At 45.0% G+C, this 17,520-nt stretch overlaps 1 protein-coding gene across 2 annotated transcripts in view; it reads left to right on the plus strand.

Moving 5' to 3' along the window:
- Positions 1-1,161: 1,161 nt before the first annotated feature.
- Positions 1,162-17,520, plus strand: part of SLCO5A1 (solute carrier organic anion transporter family member 5A1) — a 155,690-nt gene continuing 139,331 nt past the window's right edge. Inside the window, exons 1-2 of one of the 2 annotated variants that reach the window (XM_055299282.1) lie at positions 1,162-1,286; positions 2,948-4,358. In XM_055299282.1, coding sequence (XP_055155257.1) covers positions 3,452-4,358 — 907 coding nt within the window. In that variant the 5' untranslated portion in view covers positions 1,162-1,286; positions 2,948-3,451. Of the gene's footprint in view, positions 1,287-2,761; positions 4,359-17,520 lie in introns of those variants that run through there. The other variant, XM_055299283.1, reaches the window with a different exon arrangement.

Below are 17,520 nucleotides of genomic sequence, written 5' to 3' on the forward strand. Positions count from 1 at the left end.
TCCTTTGGCTGTACCCTCTCCTCCTAGATCTCTTCACTATTTGGATGATCTTCCCTATTCATTCCATCCTTTCTCATCCCACCTTTGGGCTGATGACTACTGACCAATATTCCTAGTCCAAACCTCGTATGTGTCCAGTGGCTTATGGGACATGTACACTGGGATGTCCCCCAAACATTTCAAACTCAACACATGTAGATGAGAATCATCTTTCCCCTCAAGCGTGTTTCTCCACCTGTGCTTTAATTGGCTGTCAGGCACCTAGTCACCCAACTTGGTGCTAGAAACTTGGGAGTCATCCTACCTCGGCCGTTTTCTTCTCTTGCAGATTGCATCAGCTGCCCAGTTCCCTCCTCTCCATGCCCCCTGCCAATGCCTTATCACATTTGGCTTTCAGACTGCCTCCCAACTCACTTCTGTGCCCGCAGTGTGGCCTCACATCTGTCTACCTGTCACTGCCAAAGCCAGCTCTCTGGTGAGGAAGTCAGAACGTCACTGCCCCCACATTATTGACAGTACACAACTTAGGAAACCCGTAGTGCCCTTTCCTACTCAGCCACTCTTGCAGTCTGGTCCTCTGCCCCATCGCTGCAATCTTCTAGGAAGCTCATCTACCTACGGACTGGCAGCACCATGCTCCAGTGCCTCTGTCCTTCGTGCTGTGTGGAAATGAAGGCTAATGGATATTGGCTTCTCCAGTAGCAGGCTGCATAGATGTACCACGTTGTTTTAAGCCATTGACATGAGTATTTCCCCCACAAGCCAGAGGTTTCCTCCGACCAAATATCTTGTCTTGTTTATCTTTGGTCCCAGAACCTACTATGGTGAATGAGACATGGTGTGTGCCCAAGGCACGGAATAAACGATCAGAAATGATTTATTTATACAGAGTGGGCTGTCAGCTTCGGCCGCTGACTTTTCTAGAGACCGGCTCCCTCGGGGCTTCAGCGCTCTTCGGCCCCCGCGGCGGCGCAGGTGGAGGGCAGCGGGGTGGCTGGCTGCGGGAGGGCTGGGCTGGGTGGCTGCCCTCGCGCCTGCGCCCTCGGCTGCTCCTCTCCGGGCGCGTCTCTGTGCGCGTGTGTCTGTTTGGAGCGGAGGAGAGGCTTGGGTGACAGGCGAGGGGTGGGGGGAAGAGTTCAACCTGAGTCACAGTCTCGTCTCATTCAGTGATTTCTCTTCGGCTGGACCGAGGCTGCCTCCTCACGCGGCTCCCAACTATTCCCGTAGCTCAGTGCCCCCCTCCCGCCGCTGCACTCAGCCAGGCAGACAGACTGACAGACTTGCTAGTGAGTAGCGGCGGCTTGAGCGCCCAGGCAGCGCGGCGTGCTGTCGCCGGCGGTCTTGTCCTCCCACGGGCTGTGTGTGTGTGTGTGTGTGTGTGTGTAGGATGTGCGTGTGATGTGCGCGCAGGGGGTGTCCCTGGGATTCCACGCCTGCTCCAAGAGCTCCCTGCCGGGATCCGCGTGTCCATCCGAGTCTGCGCTGCTGTGAGGGCGCTCGCCCAGGCAGGGGGTTCGGACGCCTCCCGCGCGCGGCGAGAGTTTGCTGGGATTCCCCGGCTCCTCACGCAGCGGCTGGTGGGGTTCCCCGGGAAGGCGCCTGGGTAAGGCAGCGGCGGGGAAGCCCGGGATTGTGAGTGGCTGGCAGGCCGGGAATCTGGGAGCGGGTTTGGCCCAGCACAGCCGAGGGAGATGCGGGAGCTGCCACCCTCGGCCGCCCAGCCTCTCTGCCTTTCTCCCTTGCCCTTCCTCCTTTCTTTTCTCAGCAGCATCACAAAGGCGCGCTGCAAAATGAAACCCAGTGTAGTGAAGCTCGGGTCTCTCCCACCTGGTGCATATTCCGCCCCCCGTCCTCGCCCCAGGCTGGAGGAGTGGAGTGGGGGTCCCCAAGATTAGGGGCGGGGGCTTACCCCGGGGGCACACCTGTTTTCGATTCTCGCTGAATTCAAGCTGGGTGCGGGATCGCGAGAGAGGTTCCAAGACGCCGGGGTGTGTGTGTATGTGTGTGTGTGTGTGTGTGTGTGTGTGTGGCCGCGCACGCGCGCACGCTCCCCAGGCCCACGCTGGCGGGGTGCGCTCAGTCAATCGCACACCTCCCCGCCTGCCCGCCTGCGCCCAGCCGGCTCCGTGGGCTCCTCGCGCGCGCCCTGACAGCGTGCCGGGATCTCTTTGTTTGGTTGTGGCTTCCCTAGCTCTCGGCAAAGCAGACGGATTTTCGGTTTCGTTTGATACTGCGCTCTGGGACTTAGTGCGGGCCACAGCCTCGAATGCCCCTGGTATTTGTAGTTGAAGAGTTCTTTCGGGCAGGGGGTTATTTTTGGTGTTGGGAATAAAGAGGCAAGCATGTTGACCTTTTTGCTGCTGCCTTCGGCTTTGAATGCCTGTCTCTGGTGGAGCAGACAGATTCAAATCTAGTCGCGCACACGTGCCAGCGCACACCAGTGTGCACACACATTTCTACACACGTAGTTTACCCCCACCCTCTTTTTTCCTTTTATAAAAAATTGGGACAGGGAATACATTGTGTGTCTGTGAAAAAGTTTCCTTTGTTCTTTTGGGCATTTTCTATTTTGAGTAATGGAGTAGGAGTACGAAAAGGCTGCAGTTAGTTCACTCGAATAAAAGCCACTGCCTCTGAGTCAGAGCTGCCAGGTTGATAATTATTAACATATAAAAGCAAACGCAATGTTTAAGGCAAAAGGGGCGGGGCGGGGGCAGGTCCGCGGCAGACAATGAGGGAGAGTCTCCGCCGACCGCCTGCTGCTTATTGTTCCGGAACTAGAGACTGCAGCCGGCTGCTGCCTAGTCCTCCGGGGCTGCGCTCCTGGCTCGCTCCTCCGTCCCTCTAGGGACCATTCGGGGTCACCTAACGCTGGTCCCCGGGGTGCTGGGACGCTAGCCCCAAGCCGCAGCCGCTCTTCGCTGACCGCCCTCTTTCTGCCTTGCAGGTCGGCAGCTTCACTCCCGAGGGTGCCGCGAGCCCAGGCGGCGAGGACCCGGTACCCCTGGCGCAGCGAGGTGGGATGCTCTGCGGACAGCAGCGCTAAGTGCCCCCCATTCCCGGCGCGGGGTGCACTAGCTCCTGGCCGCGGGCCGAGCGGCGGCGGCGGCGGCGGCGGCGGCGGCGGCGGAGGGGATGAGCCCGGGACGCGCGAGGCGCCTGCCTCAAGCTACCGCCCGGAGAGGGACGCCGAGTAGGGCTCATCGCAGGACCGCGCGGACCCTTGCCCCCAGTGGCACGCGGCTGCGGAGCCTTGAAGCCGCGTCTGTGATCAGGATGCACTGGGCGCCTCGCAGCTGGTGAGGATGCCCTGCTGCGCGGCCCTGCGCCCCCAGCCCCAGTCCCAGGTGGGCAAGACTGAGTGGGCCCGGCTTCGGCCCCTCGTGCCGGTGGATGAAACGTGCCGGCGTGCTTGGGTGCCATCAGCTATCAAATCGGAATTCTAAGCGCCATGGACGAAGGCACTGGACTGCAGCCCGGGGCGGGAGAGCAGCTGGAGGCGCCGGCCACGGCAGAAGCTGCCCAAGAGAGGAGCGAGCCGGAGACCTTCAGGTCTAAGAGTTTACCGGTGCTCAGCAGCGCCTCCTGCCGGCCGAGCCTCAGTCCCGCCAGTGGAGACGCCAAGCCGGCCTTGGGCTGTGCAGATTCTTCGGGCCGCCAGGAGTTGAAGCAAGGCCCGAACCCGTTGGCCCCCAGTCCCTCTGCCCCGTCCGCTTCGGCGGGGCTCGGGGACTGTAACCACAGGGTGGACCTCAGCAAAACCTTCTCGGTGTCCTCCGCCCTGGCCACGCTCCAGGAGCGAAGGTGCCTCTACGTGGTCCTCACGGATTCCCGTTGCTTCCTGGTGTGCATGTGCCTTCTGACCTTCATCCAGGCGTTGATGGTCTCCGGGTATCTGAGCAGCGTAATCACCACCATCGAAAGGCGCTACAGTCTGAAGAGTTCCGAGTCGGGGCTGCTGGTCAGCTGCTTTGACATCGGGAACCTGGTGGTGGTGGTGTTCGTCAGCTACTTCGGCGGCAGGGGTCGGCGGCCCCTGTGGCTGGCCGTGGGTGGACTCCTCATCGCCGTCGGGGCAGCCCTGTTCGCCTTACCTCACTTCATCTCGCCCCCCTACCAGGTTCAAGAGCTGAACGCCTCGGCCCCCAACGACGGCCTGTGTCAGGGCGGCAACTCCACCGCCACTCTGGAGCCTCCGGCCTGTCCGAAGGACTCGGGAGGAAATAACCACTGGGTCTACGTGGCTTTATTCATTTGCGCGCAGATTCTCATCGGAATGGGCTCCACACCTATTTATACCCTGGGACCAACCTACTTAGATGACAATGTCAAGAAAGAAAACTCCTCCTTGTACCTGGGTAAGACTTTCCTGTTCTCTCAGATACGTTTCACTCACACTGAAACTTGCTTTCCTTACAAAAATCAAAAGGAAACATGTTCTTTCGCATTTTCACGTATATTATAGATGAAAGTTCACTTTATTTTACGTTTTAGCTTTGCTGTGGTGTGTTTTCAGTTTGGGAGAGAATCAATTAGTTGAAAGTTCTTGAAACTAATTTTCAGACTCATACTTCGTGTTTGTCTTTTCCCAAGTAACATAAACTTTAAACTGTGGGGTGATGCTTCTCTCTGTTGCTACCTACCTATGGAAAAGTTCCAATTTGTCAAGTTTATATTCTAATATACTTGTTGAGGAAGGAATAGCAGTACCTCGTGCGTAAAGTTTTGATGATTTTCTGCTTCTATCTGCTGCTGCTTCTGATTTCTGTCCAGAGCAGCAGGGATGGTGGCGTGGCCAGACTACATACATCATGCTTTATTGCCTTCATACCTGTGTTTCTTTCTTTTTTTTTTTTTTTTTAAGACGGAGTCTTGCTCTGTTACCCAGGCTGGAGTGCAATGGCATGATCTCAGCTCACTGCAACCTCTGCCTCCTGGGTTCAAGTGATTCTCCTGCCTCAGCCCCCGAGTAGCTGGGATCACAGGTACCCATCATGCCTGGCTAATTTTTGTAGAGATGGGGTTTCACCATATTTGTCAGGCTGGTCTTGAACTCTTGACCTCAGGTTATCCACCTTCCTTGGTCTCCCAAAGTGCTGGGATTCATACCTGTTTTTCTTATATGTCACCTGCACCACTATCTAAAAACAACAACAAAAATTTGAATAATGTCAAATGACTGGCTTATCTTTATGAAGAAGGAACACCACAGGTTATAAGGTTTATCCAAAGCTATTTTTATTGCTGTCAAAAACCCTCAATTGTATGAACTTGGGAGAAGAATCCATTCCTATTTTTCTGAAAAGCCGTGTCTGTGGGATTTGGTGTGTTGACTTGCATAAGTCAGCATCAGTGGACAGGGGTGCTTGAGTTAAGTACAGGGGGCTCATGTGAGGCCAGGCAGCAGTTGCAGAGGGTATGAAAATTTACATCCCAGAAATTCGAGGTTGTCAGCACCTCCCTGTAGTAGTTGGTTCTTAAAAACTGAACTTCTAAGGCATGGATTTGAACCCATAAGAAGGATCAATGGCTGTCATACCAGATGAGATATTTGTTTTTCTATTTCTCTACTGGAGTGCAACCTAAACAAGCTAAAGGATTTTACTTTACTGAAAAAACTGAAATAGAAGCTGGGTGTGGTGGTGTGTGCCTGTAGTCCCAGCTACTCTGGAGGCTGAGGCAGGAGGATTGTTTGAACCCAGGGGCTTGAGACCAGCCTGGGAAACATAGTGAGACCCCATCTCTTAAAACAATTAAAATGATAAATAAGCAAATACTAGCGATATTTAGCAATTTATTAGTGATGTGCTGATAGGATCCTTGATTTGGGAAGAGTAAGATTTTCAAAGGACGGTGTAAATGATATCCAATATAAGAGGGCTATGCTTTGTCCTCAGTATAGTTACTGTCCCCAAAAGCTGTTATAGAGAGGTGTTTGAGTCCTCAGTAATCCCCACTAACTGGTTCAATGGGTCAAAAAAAGAGTTTTATAACTTATTTTTATTACTACATACAAGAGAAAGAAATTTCCTTTCTGGGTAGAGAAGAATAGCTTGCTTATTATCTTGCCTCTGTGTTTTCTAACATTTATTAAGACAAAATTTTAAACATACAGAAAAGTTGAAACGGTAGTATAATAAGCACCAGTATACCCACCACGTAGACCCAATGATTGTTTATTTTGTCATGCTTGCTTTGTCAACCTGTGTGTGAGTGTATGTATGTATAGAAATATATTTTGGGAGATGGGAGGCTAAGCCCTCTAAAAGTAATTGCAGACACTGCTACGGCATCTTCTAAAAATGCGGGTATTCTTTTACATAACTGAAGGAACATCAACATCCTAAGAAAGTTCATAATAATTCCCTAATATCATTAAATATTCAGGCCATATTCAAATTTCGTCAATTGTCCTCTGAAAGTCTTTTATATTGATTGATTGATTGAGACAGGGTCTTTCTTTCACCCAGGCTGGAGTGCAGTGGCACAATCCCAGCTCACTGCAACTTCTGCCTCCCAGACTCAAGCAATCCTCCCACCTCAGCCTCTCAAGTAGCTGGGACTAGAGACCTGTGCCACCATGCCCAGCTAATTTTTTGTGGAGATAGGGTTTCATCATGTTTCCCAGGCTAATAATAATTTTTTAAATGAGGAACTAATCCAGATTCATTCATGCGTTGCATTTGGCTGTTAGCCACTTTCGCCCTCTATAATCCAGAACTGTGCCTCAACTTGTTTCTTTTTCCATGGCGTAGACTTTTGGAAGGGGCAAGGCTAATGTTCCACATTCTAGATGTATCTGATCATTTCCTCATGGTGTGACTTACCTTGTTCCTCCATCCCCTATATTTCTTGTATACTAGAAGATCAGTCTAGAGGCTTGATTAAATTCAGACAAAACATTTTTGGTCTGACTATGTCAGAGGCAATGCTGGGTGTTTTATATTACATGCACCTTGCTGTTCATTAGTGACGTTAAGTTTAATCATTTGGTTGAGTGAGTGATTGGTGGGTCTTTCCATTGCAAACATACATTTCTCACCTTGAAAATAATAATCTGTAGAGTGATGCCTGGACTCTGTGTAAATATCCCAGTTGTTTTTCATATTCTTGCTGATCTTTGCCTCTATTTACTTTGAAAACTTGGATCTCCCTTTCATCCCACTTTTGGTAGCATCAGTGCAGACTTGCTTTGTCAAAATTACAGGCGGAACCCTACCAAAAGGGAGAACATCCACTAACAACAGCCCTGAGATTTAACTTTTCTGGTAGTGGTTGCCCATCAAGAAGAAAAATAGCAAGTGCATATGAAGTGCATATTCTGTGCTAGGTACTCTGCTAGTTTTGGGAAGACCAAAAGTGAGACACAGTCCCAGCATTTGAGGTATTTTTAGTGTAAAGCAATACTGCCAATGCAAGGTAGGGGTGTAAAGTGACATGTGCAAGGGAAGGAAAGGAATAGAAGCGGTATTCACTTTCTTTCCTCCTTCTTTTCTTTTCTTTTTTTTGTTTTTGAGACGAGTCTGGCTCTGTCGCCCAGGCTGGAGTGCAGTGGCGCGGTCTCGGCTCAAGGCAAGCTCCGCCTTCCGGGTTCACGCCATTCTCTTGCCTCAGCCTCCCGAGTAGCTGGGACTACAGGCGCCGCCACCACGCCCAGCTAATTTTTTGTACTTTTAGTAAAGACAGGGTTTCACCGTGTTAGCCAGGATGGTCTCGATCTCCTGACCTCGTGATCCACCCACCTCGGCCTCCCAAAGTGCTGGGATTACAGGCGTGAGCCACTGCACCTGGCCCTTCTTTTCTTTTTTAAAGATACTGATTAAATTGCTTTAAAAAAAAAAAAAAATAGTGAATGCATTACGACACATTCTTTAAGAAACCTAGGAGAATTCTGCTTTCTGTTAAATGGATCTCAGTAGGAGCTACAGTAGTTTGAGTATCAGAAATCATACATATATTATTTCACTTAATGTTCTCAATGACCTTACGAGATGAGGATTATTTTCCCTATGTTACAGATGAGGAAACAGTCTCAGAGAGTTTAAGTGACTTACTAAGGGCCTTAACCCCATGCCTTTCTGACCCCAGGGCCCTTGAGCTTCCTTCTACAGTGCATGGCTCTTTGGCAAGAAGCCCTGAGAACCAACTGAAACCGAAGGATGTGCCACATTCAGCAGAGTTTTCCAACAGCACAGAAGAATGCAGAATGCAGAATTGCCTTAAAGTCCTTAAAATATGATCAAAATAAGATTATTCTCTAAACCTTTTAAAGTAGGTTTGATAGACGACCTCTGTACAAATTAGAGACTATTGTTTCCTTAGAACATGAGCAGTATTGACCGATTATGATGTGAGACATTTCCCAATAAATAACAGGTTAAAATATCTTTCTTATTTTTCGCAAAGGTGTTCTATTGCATTACAGTTTTCACCACCCACCCCTTTCTTAATCTTTCTGTCTGTTTTTCTAACTTCTCTTTATAACCTCAGAAGAAAGAAAAAAATCAGGCAGTAGGTTAGTAATTACGAGCAGAAACAAATATCTGCAGCAACGTAAAAAGCATTGAAATGGAATGTAATTGTATATCTTAATCTTTTGAAAGTTCTATGTTAACATTCTGGCAGCTTTAACTGTAGAAGAGATGTGGTCGTAGATGAGACACAGCGGCATTTATAGCCACTAAATGCCTTAACTTTTACAAGGAAAGAGGCTTAGTATTGACTAGGAGCATAGAGAAAGCTTTGTAGGTATTAATAAGAAGCAAGGTTAGCAACTAGACCATAATTTGTAATTATATCTTACATATAAGGAGAGAGAGAAAATGTGATCCTTTGGGGGCAAGACATTTGTAATTCAACAGGGAAAAGAGTAAGAATGCCGAACCAGGTAGGAAAAGGAAGAAAAGGATGCATTTCTAGAATACAGAGCCACAACTCTGATTGGGTGATATTCAGGATCAATAATGATTGGCATGGTTCAGCCATCAGTTAAGCAGGGTGGATGCTGGCTCTTCCACCTCCCTAGTGTGTCCCATTAACTGCCAGCCCTGACTTCACATGACAGAGAAGGGCTAGAATTGGCCCCATGCCTTAGAAAGAACACCGCAAAAGAGGCAGAAAAATTGTATTTTAGTTTCACTCAACCAACAACTGGTCATGGGGCTTCAGACAAACCCCTTGGCTTCTCCCAGCCTCTGTTTCCACCTGGGGATTACTACATTTGTTTCTCTTGCTGTAACATTTTCAAGACCAGGTGGGATTCCGTGTGTGCGAGCGTTCTGCAAACTATAAGGGACGGTGCTCTGTTCTGTCAAAGTAGAGTTCAAACTTATTCTAGGGTGTGGCCAGAGACGGGAGTGAGAGATAGTTTGCTCTTTCCAAGTATGAAAACCCTTAAATGTATCTTTTCTAAAATTGGAAAAAAGAAAAGAAACATTGCATGGGAAATTAAAACATTGTATAGGAGAGCACTCCTGGGAAACATTCAACGGGAACATTTTGATCAGTGTTTTAGTAATGTTATAAACTCTTTAATTAAATTTTCTAAGGACTCAAGGTTTTATCATGAGAACTTTCTGCAGGCCAACATTTGATGATCATCTTTCTTTAATGTATGAACATTTAAGTAATGCATATTTGCACCTAGTATAACACAGTAAAAGCTCCTTTGAAGTTTGAGGGGCTTGTGGTGTGCCATTTCACCATTGTGGGTCTACATTTGTCCACATGGACTGTGGCAGGATGTATGGTGAACAAGGACAGGTCTCAGGACGTACTTGGAAGTAATTATTATTGCTTTTATTTTTATTTTTTATTTTCTATTTTATTTTATTTTGAGACAGAGTCTTGCTCTGTTCCCCCAGGCTGGAGTGCAGTAGCACTATCTTGCCTCACTGCAACCTCTGCTTCCCTGGTCCAAGTGATTCTCCTGCCTCAGCCTCCCGAGTAGCTGGGATTACAGGTGACTGCCACCACGCCCGGCTAAGTTTTGTATTTTTAGTAGAGACAGGTTTTGCCATGTTGCCCAGGCTGGTCTCTAGCTCCTGACCACAGTTGACCCACCCACCTTTGCCTCCCAAAATGATGGGATTATAGGCATGAGCCACCATGCCTGGCCATATTGTTTTTCTTTTCTTTTCTTTTTTTTTTTTTTTTTGAGACAAAGTCTCACTCTGTTGCCCAGGCTGGAGTGCAGTGGTGTAATTATGGCTCACTACAGCCTCAAGTTCCCTGGGCTCAGGTGTTCCTCCCACCTCAGCCTCCCTGAGTAGGTGGGACTACAAGTGTGCACCACCATGTGTGGCTAATTTTTGTATTTTTGTAAATATGGGGTTTTGCTATGTTGCCCAGGCTGGTCTTGAACTCCTAGACTCAAGTGATCTGCCCTCCTCAGCCTCCCAAAGTGCTGGGATTACAGGCGTGAGCCACTGCACCTGGTCTATTCTGGCCTACTTTCTTCTTCTTCTTTTCTTCTTCTTCTCCTTCTCCCTCTCCTTCTCATCCTCCTCCTCCTCCTCCTCCTTCTTCTTCGTCTTCTTCATCCTTTTCCTGTTCTTCTTCATTTTGCAAATTTTATTTTATTTTTTGAGACGGAGTCTCGCTCTGTCACCCAGGCTGGAGTACAGTGGGCTGATCTGAGCTCACTGCAACCTCCACTTCCCAGGTTCAAGCCATTCTCCTGCCTCAGCTTCCCGAGTAGCTGGGATTACAGGGGTGCGCCACCATGCCCAGCTAATTTTTGTTTTAACATTTCTTTAGTCTTCTAAAAGTAGAGTAAACTTCAAATTAGTTGAGTTGTATTTCTTCAAGATTTTATAGTAATATAAACATTATATATGTATATATAGACATATATGCACATATAGACATATATACACACATATGTGTGTAGATAGACATATACACACATATACACATATATATGTCTATATACACATATATATGTCTATATACACATGTGTATATGTCTATATACACATGTGTATATGTCTATATACACATATATGATTTTAATATATGTATAGATATATTTTGCTCTTTTTAATTTTTTTCTCTGAATATGAGAAATATTGTATGGAAAAATCTTTTTTAAACTTTATTAATTTTTTTAAATACATTTTTTTGTAGAAACGGTCTCGTTATGTTGCCCAGGCTGGTCTAGAGCTCCTGACCACAGCAATCCTCTTCCCTGAGCCTCCTAAAGTGATGGGATTACAAGTGTGAGCCACTGTGACCAGCCTATGGAACAATCTTGATCAGTATTTCTGCAATGTTATATAGAGCAATCTACAGATCAATATCTATACAATTTTATTTATAGTGATATATACAATGAAAGATACATATATGTATCTTTCAGTTCAGTGTTCTCTGGAACCATATAACCATGTGTACCAGTGGTTTGACAAGTTAGGGGTTTCTTTGTCTTGAGTTATAAGCCAGCTGGGGTGGGCAGTCAGGGGCTGGTACAGCCTTGAGTGCTGCCAGGTCCCTCCTCTCTTCCTCCTGGGCTGTTCTTAGCGACGACTGCTGTGTCTCAGTTATCACACACCTGTTCCTACAGAAGAAGGGAAAAGTGGAGGAGGCAGTACCTGTTTCCTCTAGAGGATTTCCTATTGGCCAAACGGAGTCACCTGGCCTATTCCAGTTAACGTGATTTTGAGAAGGCAGATTTTAGATTTTCCAGGCTATATGGGAGAGGAAGGCAGGTGAGAGGAGGGTGGAGTGAGGGCTGAATGAATCCCGTCATATCGACCACACCAGTCATGTTCACACGGTTGCCCTAGTAGGCAGAAAATTCAGAACTGTTTTGTTTTGTTTTGTTTTGTTTTTGAGATGGAGTCTTGCTCTGCCACCCAGGCTGGAGTTCAGTAGTGCAATCTTGGCTCACTGCAACCTCCACCTCCCGGGTTCAAGTGATTCTCCTGTCTCAGTCTCTCTGAGTATCTGGGACTACAAGTGCCTGCCACCATGCCTGGCTAATTTTTGTATTTTTAGTAGAGACGGGGTTTCGCCATGTTGGCCAGGCTGGTCTCGAACACCTGATCTCGGGTGATCTGCCCACCTCGGCCTCCCAAAGTGCTAGGATTTGGGAGGTCCACTGTGCCTGGCCCAGAACTGTTTTTTTCTGACCAGTATTAGCAACTATCCTAAGCATCCTGTAGCATTAGTTTTTCTGATTCTTTTTGTTGGGATTTTAAAGAGGCTCAGTAAGTAGCACCTCTTTCCCCCCCTTGAGTTCTGAGTTAATTGAGAAATATGGCAAAGGGAGCACATGGAGGCCAAAATATCACTTTTAAAAACTGATAGAAGTGAGGTTGCAGAATGTAGCTCATATCTTGGTGCAAATGGATTTTTAATAAAAGCAGAAATAAATAGGCTTGCCCATCTAGCCGTGGGCAATGCTGGACCCAAGCAGTGTGGCTGTCTGGGGTCTCCCATGTGGAGTAGGGGGTAGTGGTGGTGTCTCGGTGGTACTTACGCCAGGAATGAGCAGGACTAAAGTTTCACTCCCTGCGTGCATACTTACTCCCAAGAGGCAAAAAAGAGGAGCTGTGCTGAGCATGCCCGGTTTATTCCAAATTCATCTGTCGCATTAATCCCCTTCTCCCTTCCTGAGGAGGAGCAGCGGAGGCAGAGAGAAGGTAAGAAAGGAGACATTGAGAGTGGGAATACACATTGCCTCCTAAGACTTGTAACCCATTTTAAAATGCTGCTTTAATTTTGCTTGTCTTGTTTACAACGTGTTTACCTTTGTAAACCACAAAAAATCCTTTTTGGAAGCAGCGTCTGTGCAAATCATGAATAAATAACAAATAATCTACACTGAAAACTAATATAAGGCTGAATGATGATTGAGGGATTTGAGGGGATGATTCCAGGACACACAGAAGATCACCTTGAACGATGTGGTGCCATGAGTGGAAGACCACAGAGCATCAGCTTCCTGTCAGGATGCTCATGAGTTTTGTGTGTGTTTGAGACAGTTAATTTGTGCCACAGATATGTCTTCTGTACAACAGCAATGACTGAATTTTGATCAGCTGTGTGGTGGTCATTTTTGGCCTCCAAGACAAATTCATCTACCATGCTGGGAAACAAACCCATTTCAGGGTCTAACTGCAAAACAAAGGGTTTTAGTGCCTCACTGTGGAAAAGACAGTGGGTGCACATTGACTTATTCAGCCCACCCACAAATAACAGAGAGCAGCCTTTTTAGTAGCATTTATGGTAGAGTTTTCAAATAGGGTTTTATTGATCTCTCCTCTCACATTGCTATGAATTCTGTTATCTATGTGGTCTGAAACGGTCCTTCTGAAACCTGAATGTGTGTGAGACTCTCAAGGGATCTTGTCAAGATGCAGATTCTGTTTCTATAAACCTGGCTTTGACCTGAAAGTTTGTGTTTCTAATGTGCTCCCAGGGGAGTCCATTGCTGCTAATCCAAGGGCCACATTTTGAGCAGCAAGGATCGAAAGACCAGAGATATTTGGCCCTTTTCAGTGGCAAGAAGTCTCTCTCTCTGGGTTTGGGGTTGGAGACACTGTTGGTAAAATCAGGGGCTAATTGCAGTTCTACTTCATCAGGAAAAATATCTTACTGCATTTGTGAAACTAGATGTCAGTTTTGGGTATTTCATAAACTGTGGCTACTTCTTAGAATTTCACAGTTGGGTCATATGATCACTAATAAGTTCAGTGAGAGAAACGACCTGAGATGAATGGTATCCATTTTGATATTCACCAAAAGAAGTGCCACTTTCTGTCTTCTGACTCAGAAGGCTCTGTGCAGTTGAGTTTCTCCCTTTTGGTAGAACTCTTGATGTCAGAGGTGAGTCTGCAAGGCCTGTAACCCTAGGTGAGCTCACCTTCTAAGGCCCCTTGGTGGGGGAAAAGCAAACATCCACACATTTGGCTCTGCTTTTGTCTTTAAAGACAATCTAGAAATGTTAGCAGTGAATTGGGAGTTTGGTGACAGACAAATGTAAGATCTATATTGAAAATGGTTTTGGAGAATAAGGATTAGAAGTTTTTCCATTGCAAAGACTTGATCATACAGAGAAGGGGGCATACTGGCCTGGTTGGCTGAGGTTCTCTCCAGGGGTACTATTCAAGCCAAGATGTTTCCTAGAAATCATCTCATTTAACTTCATTTGTGAAAATGATAATTTGGCAGGCAAGGAAGCCCAGATTCCAAAGGATGAAAGGATTTGGGCAAGAGAAAACAGTATGGTAGTTCCTCAAAAAATTAAAAATAGAGTTATCATATGGTCCAACAATCCCAGTTCTGGTATAGATCCAAAATAATTGAAAGCAGAGTCTTGAAGAAATATTTACACACCAGTGTTCATAGCAGCATATTCACAATAGCCAAGAGGCAGAAGCAAGCCAAGTGTTCATCAGCAGAAGGATAGATAATCAATATGTGACATCTATATATCTATATAATATTATTCAGCCTTAAAAAGGAAGGAAAGTCTGACACACAACATGAATTAGCCTTGAGGATATTATGCTAAGTGAAAATAAACTATTGGCAAAAAGACAAATACTTTATAGTTCCACTTATATGAGAGTCAAATTCACAGAAACAAAAAGTAGAATAGTTGTTGCCAGGGGCCAAGGGGAGGGGAAAATTGGGAGGGGGTTGTTCTTTAATGGATTTAGAGCTTTATTAATACTTTAGCAAAAGTTCTGAGAGATCTGTTGCACGATGATGTGAATACAGTTAACACTACTGTTTACATTTACACATGAGTGAGATGATTTTAAAAATTAAGAGATCTGTCCAGGTTATACAGTCAAATTGCCTTGAGGCTGAACGGATATATGGACTATAAATCCATCTGAATTAAAAAAATAATTACAATACAAATGGAAATTCTAAAAAGTTCAAGTCCTTGAATGGTAAATCCCAGCCTATGCACTATTCTAGCACATGTTAAGTAATGTGAGTCTGTACTTCAGTTATGAGAATTGTTTTCTCAGGTGTGTGGGAATTTCAAGTCATTTCTTTTTGGCATAATTTTAAAAAAAGAAATAGGGACTTGGGAAGAGAAAAATAAAGGGAAAGTGGATTTTAGAGTAGGCATGTTAAGATCAAAGCCTTCAGGGAGAGAAATGAAGGTGAAGAAACATACCTGTGGACTTGAGTTGTTCTACTCTGTGTTTCTGGGGAAAGAGATTGGAATACTTGGAGGTAGAGACTATGGGTTCATGTCCATGTGTTCTGCTGTGTTGGGTGCTCCTGCAGTAGCCAGTGCTTGCACACTGTTTCCTGTGTTTTCAGTTTCCTTTTGCTGGAGAAAAAGAGATGGGGGTCCCACACCTGCCCGATCCCCCTCTTCAACTACCATCGGCAATTTTATAATACTCAGGTGTTGCACGTTCTTCACTTCAGTTCCTATGGAAAACTTTGTAAGTTTCAAGTCATTCTAAAACAGTGGTTTTCAATCAGGGATGATTTTGGCTCTCTGGGGACATTTGGCAATGTCTAGAGTAATTTTTATTGTCACAACTTGGAGAGGGTCTATGGTATTTCATCGTGTTTAGGCCAGGGATGTTGCTAAACATCCTACGATGTCCAGAAGAGCCCCCAGTATCCAATAATTATCCAATAAAGCATTGCCAGTAGTGATGCTCTAAACTTTTTTTCATCTCAAACTTTCAAGTTGCTCAATATCTTGAGTTCCTTATATCTTGGAACTAGAAGTCAAAAATCTCTAGATCATAGAATCAGAGAAGTATTGAATATATGGATGGAGGAGACTTAGGAAAAAGATCTTCGTAAGTAAGAAAGTCTTCTAACAAGCAAGGGATAGGAAGTAGAAATTAACTGTGTGTTACTCATTGTTACACTGTTGCTCAGTAGATGCTGTAGTATCTATACTATACTGTGCTGTTAATAGTTTAGAGAAGATACTATGGTGTGCTCCAGTGGATTATTTTTAGTGGGTGCAAAAATATTAGGGCTTTCATGGTTTCCTTAGTTAATTTAGTTCCCATCAGCTTAAAAAAATTTAACCGTGGGAATTTCCTGGACCATATTATTGGAGTTGAGAATACTGTAATCTTTGAAGAGGGAATGATGTAAGAGTGTGTCTGTGTGTGTGTGTTGATAACTTACCTCTCTTTTAGTTGTGACTTTAGGAAAAGAAAACATCAAGATAAGGAATTGTGGAAAATTAGAAAGCAGTTAATCAGCATTCTAAAGCAGAGCTCATCAATGAAGTAATCGGACATCAAGAGGAGCTGTAGGATAGATTTAATGAGGAGTTATAAGACCTAGAGTTTTTCTTAAAAGCAAATGAGAGCTTAACTAAAACAAACAAATGAACAAAAAAACCCAACAACTGTGATACAGTTTCATAGGTGGAGGTCTAACAAGGACTATTTTTACAGCAAATATTTTTGAGTATTTAAAATATGCCAGGCATTGTACTAAACACTTTACTTAATTTTTAAAATTGTAATTTGCTAATTTATAGCAGCATAAATTTATGGGTGCAAAGTGATGTTATGATTTATGAATACAATGCAGAATAATTAACTCAGGCTAATGAACATATCTATCATTTCAAATACTTAGCCTTTTTATGGTGAAAACATTTGAAATTTACTTTTAACAATTATGAAATGTACCACACTCTATTAACTATATTCACCATACTGTGGAATAGAAATTAAAAACATTTCTCCTCCCTGAAATTTTGTACCCTTTTAATCATCATCTCCCCACTTCCCCCATCCCACAACCTCTGTAACCATCACTCTACTCTCTGCTTCTATGAGTTTGATTGTTTTAGATTTCACAAGTGAACATGATTTCATAAGTGAGAGTATGTGATATTTGTCTTTCTGTGCCTGGCTTATTTCACTTAGCATAATGTTCTCTAACACCATCCATATTGTCAAAAATGACAGAAGTTCCTTCTTTTTTTAAGGTGGAATAGTTTTCTATATCCATTCATTTATTGATGGACACAGGCTAATTCCATAACTTGGTTATTGTGAATAGTGCTGCAGTGAACATGGGAATGCAAATATCTCCTTGACAAAGTGATTTCAAATGTTTGGTAAGTCACTTTGGGTATTTTGGCAAACACCCTGCAGTGGGATTGCTGGGTCATATGGTAATTCTATTTTTAGTTTCCATACAGCTTTCCATAATGGCTGTACTAATTTACATTCCATTAGCAGTGTACAAGTTTTCCCCTTTCTCCACATCCTCATCAAAACTTGATGATAATAGCCATTCTGACAGGTGTGAGTTGATATCTCATTGTGGTTTTAATTTGCATTTCCCTAATTCTTTGCAATATTAAGTATTCTTTTCATGTCTGGTGGTCATTTGTATGTGTTCTTTTGAGAAATGTCTATTCAAATCCCTTGCCTATTTTTTAATTGAATTTTTTGTTTTCTTGCTATTGAGGTATTTGAACTTGTCTATTTTGAACGTATGGCTTGCAGATGTTTTCTCGCGATCTGTGGGCTGTCTGTGCACACTGTTAATTGTTTCCTT

Source organism: Symphalangus syndactylus, chromosome 11 (assembly GCF_028878055.3).
Source record: "Symphalangus syndactylus isolate Jambi chromosome 11, NHGRI_mSymSyn1-v2.1_pri, whole genome shotgun sequence".
Classification (NCBI taxonomy): Eukaryota; Metazoa; Chordata; class Mammalia; order Primates; family Hylobatidae; genus Symphalangus; species Symphalangus syndactylus.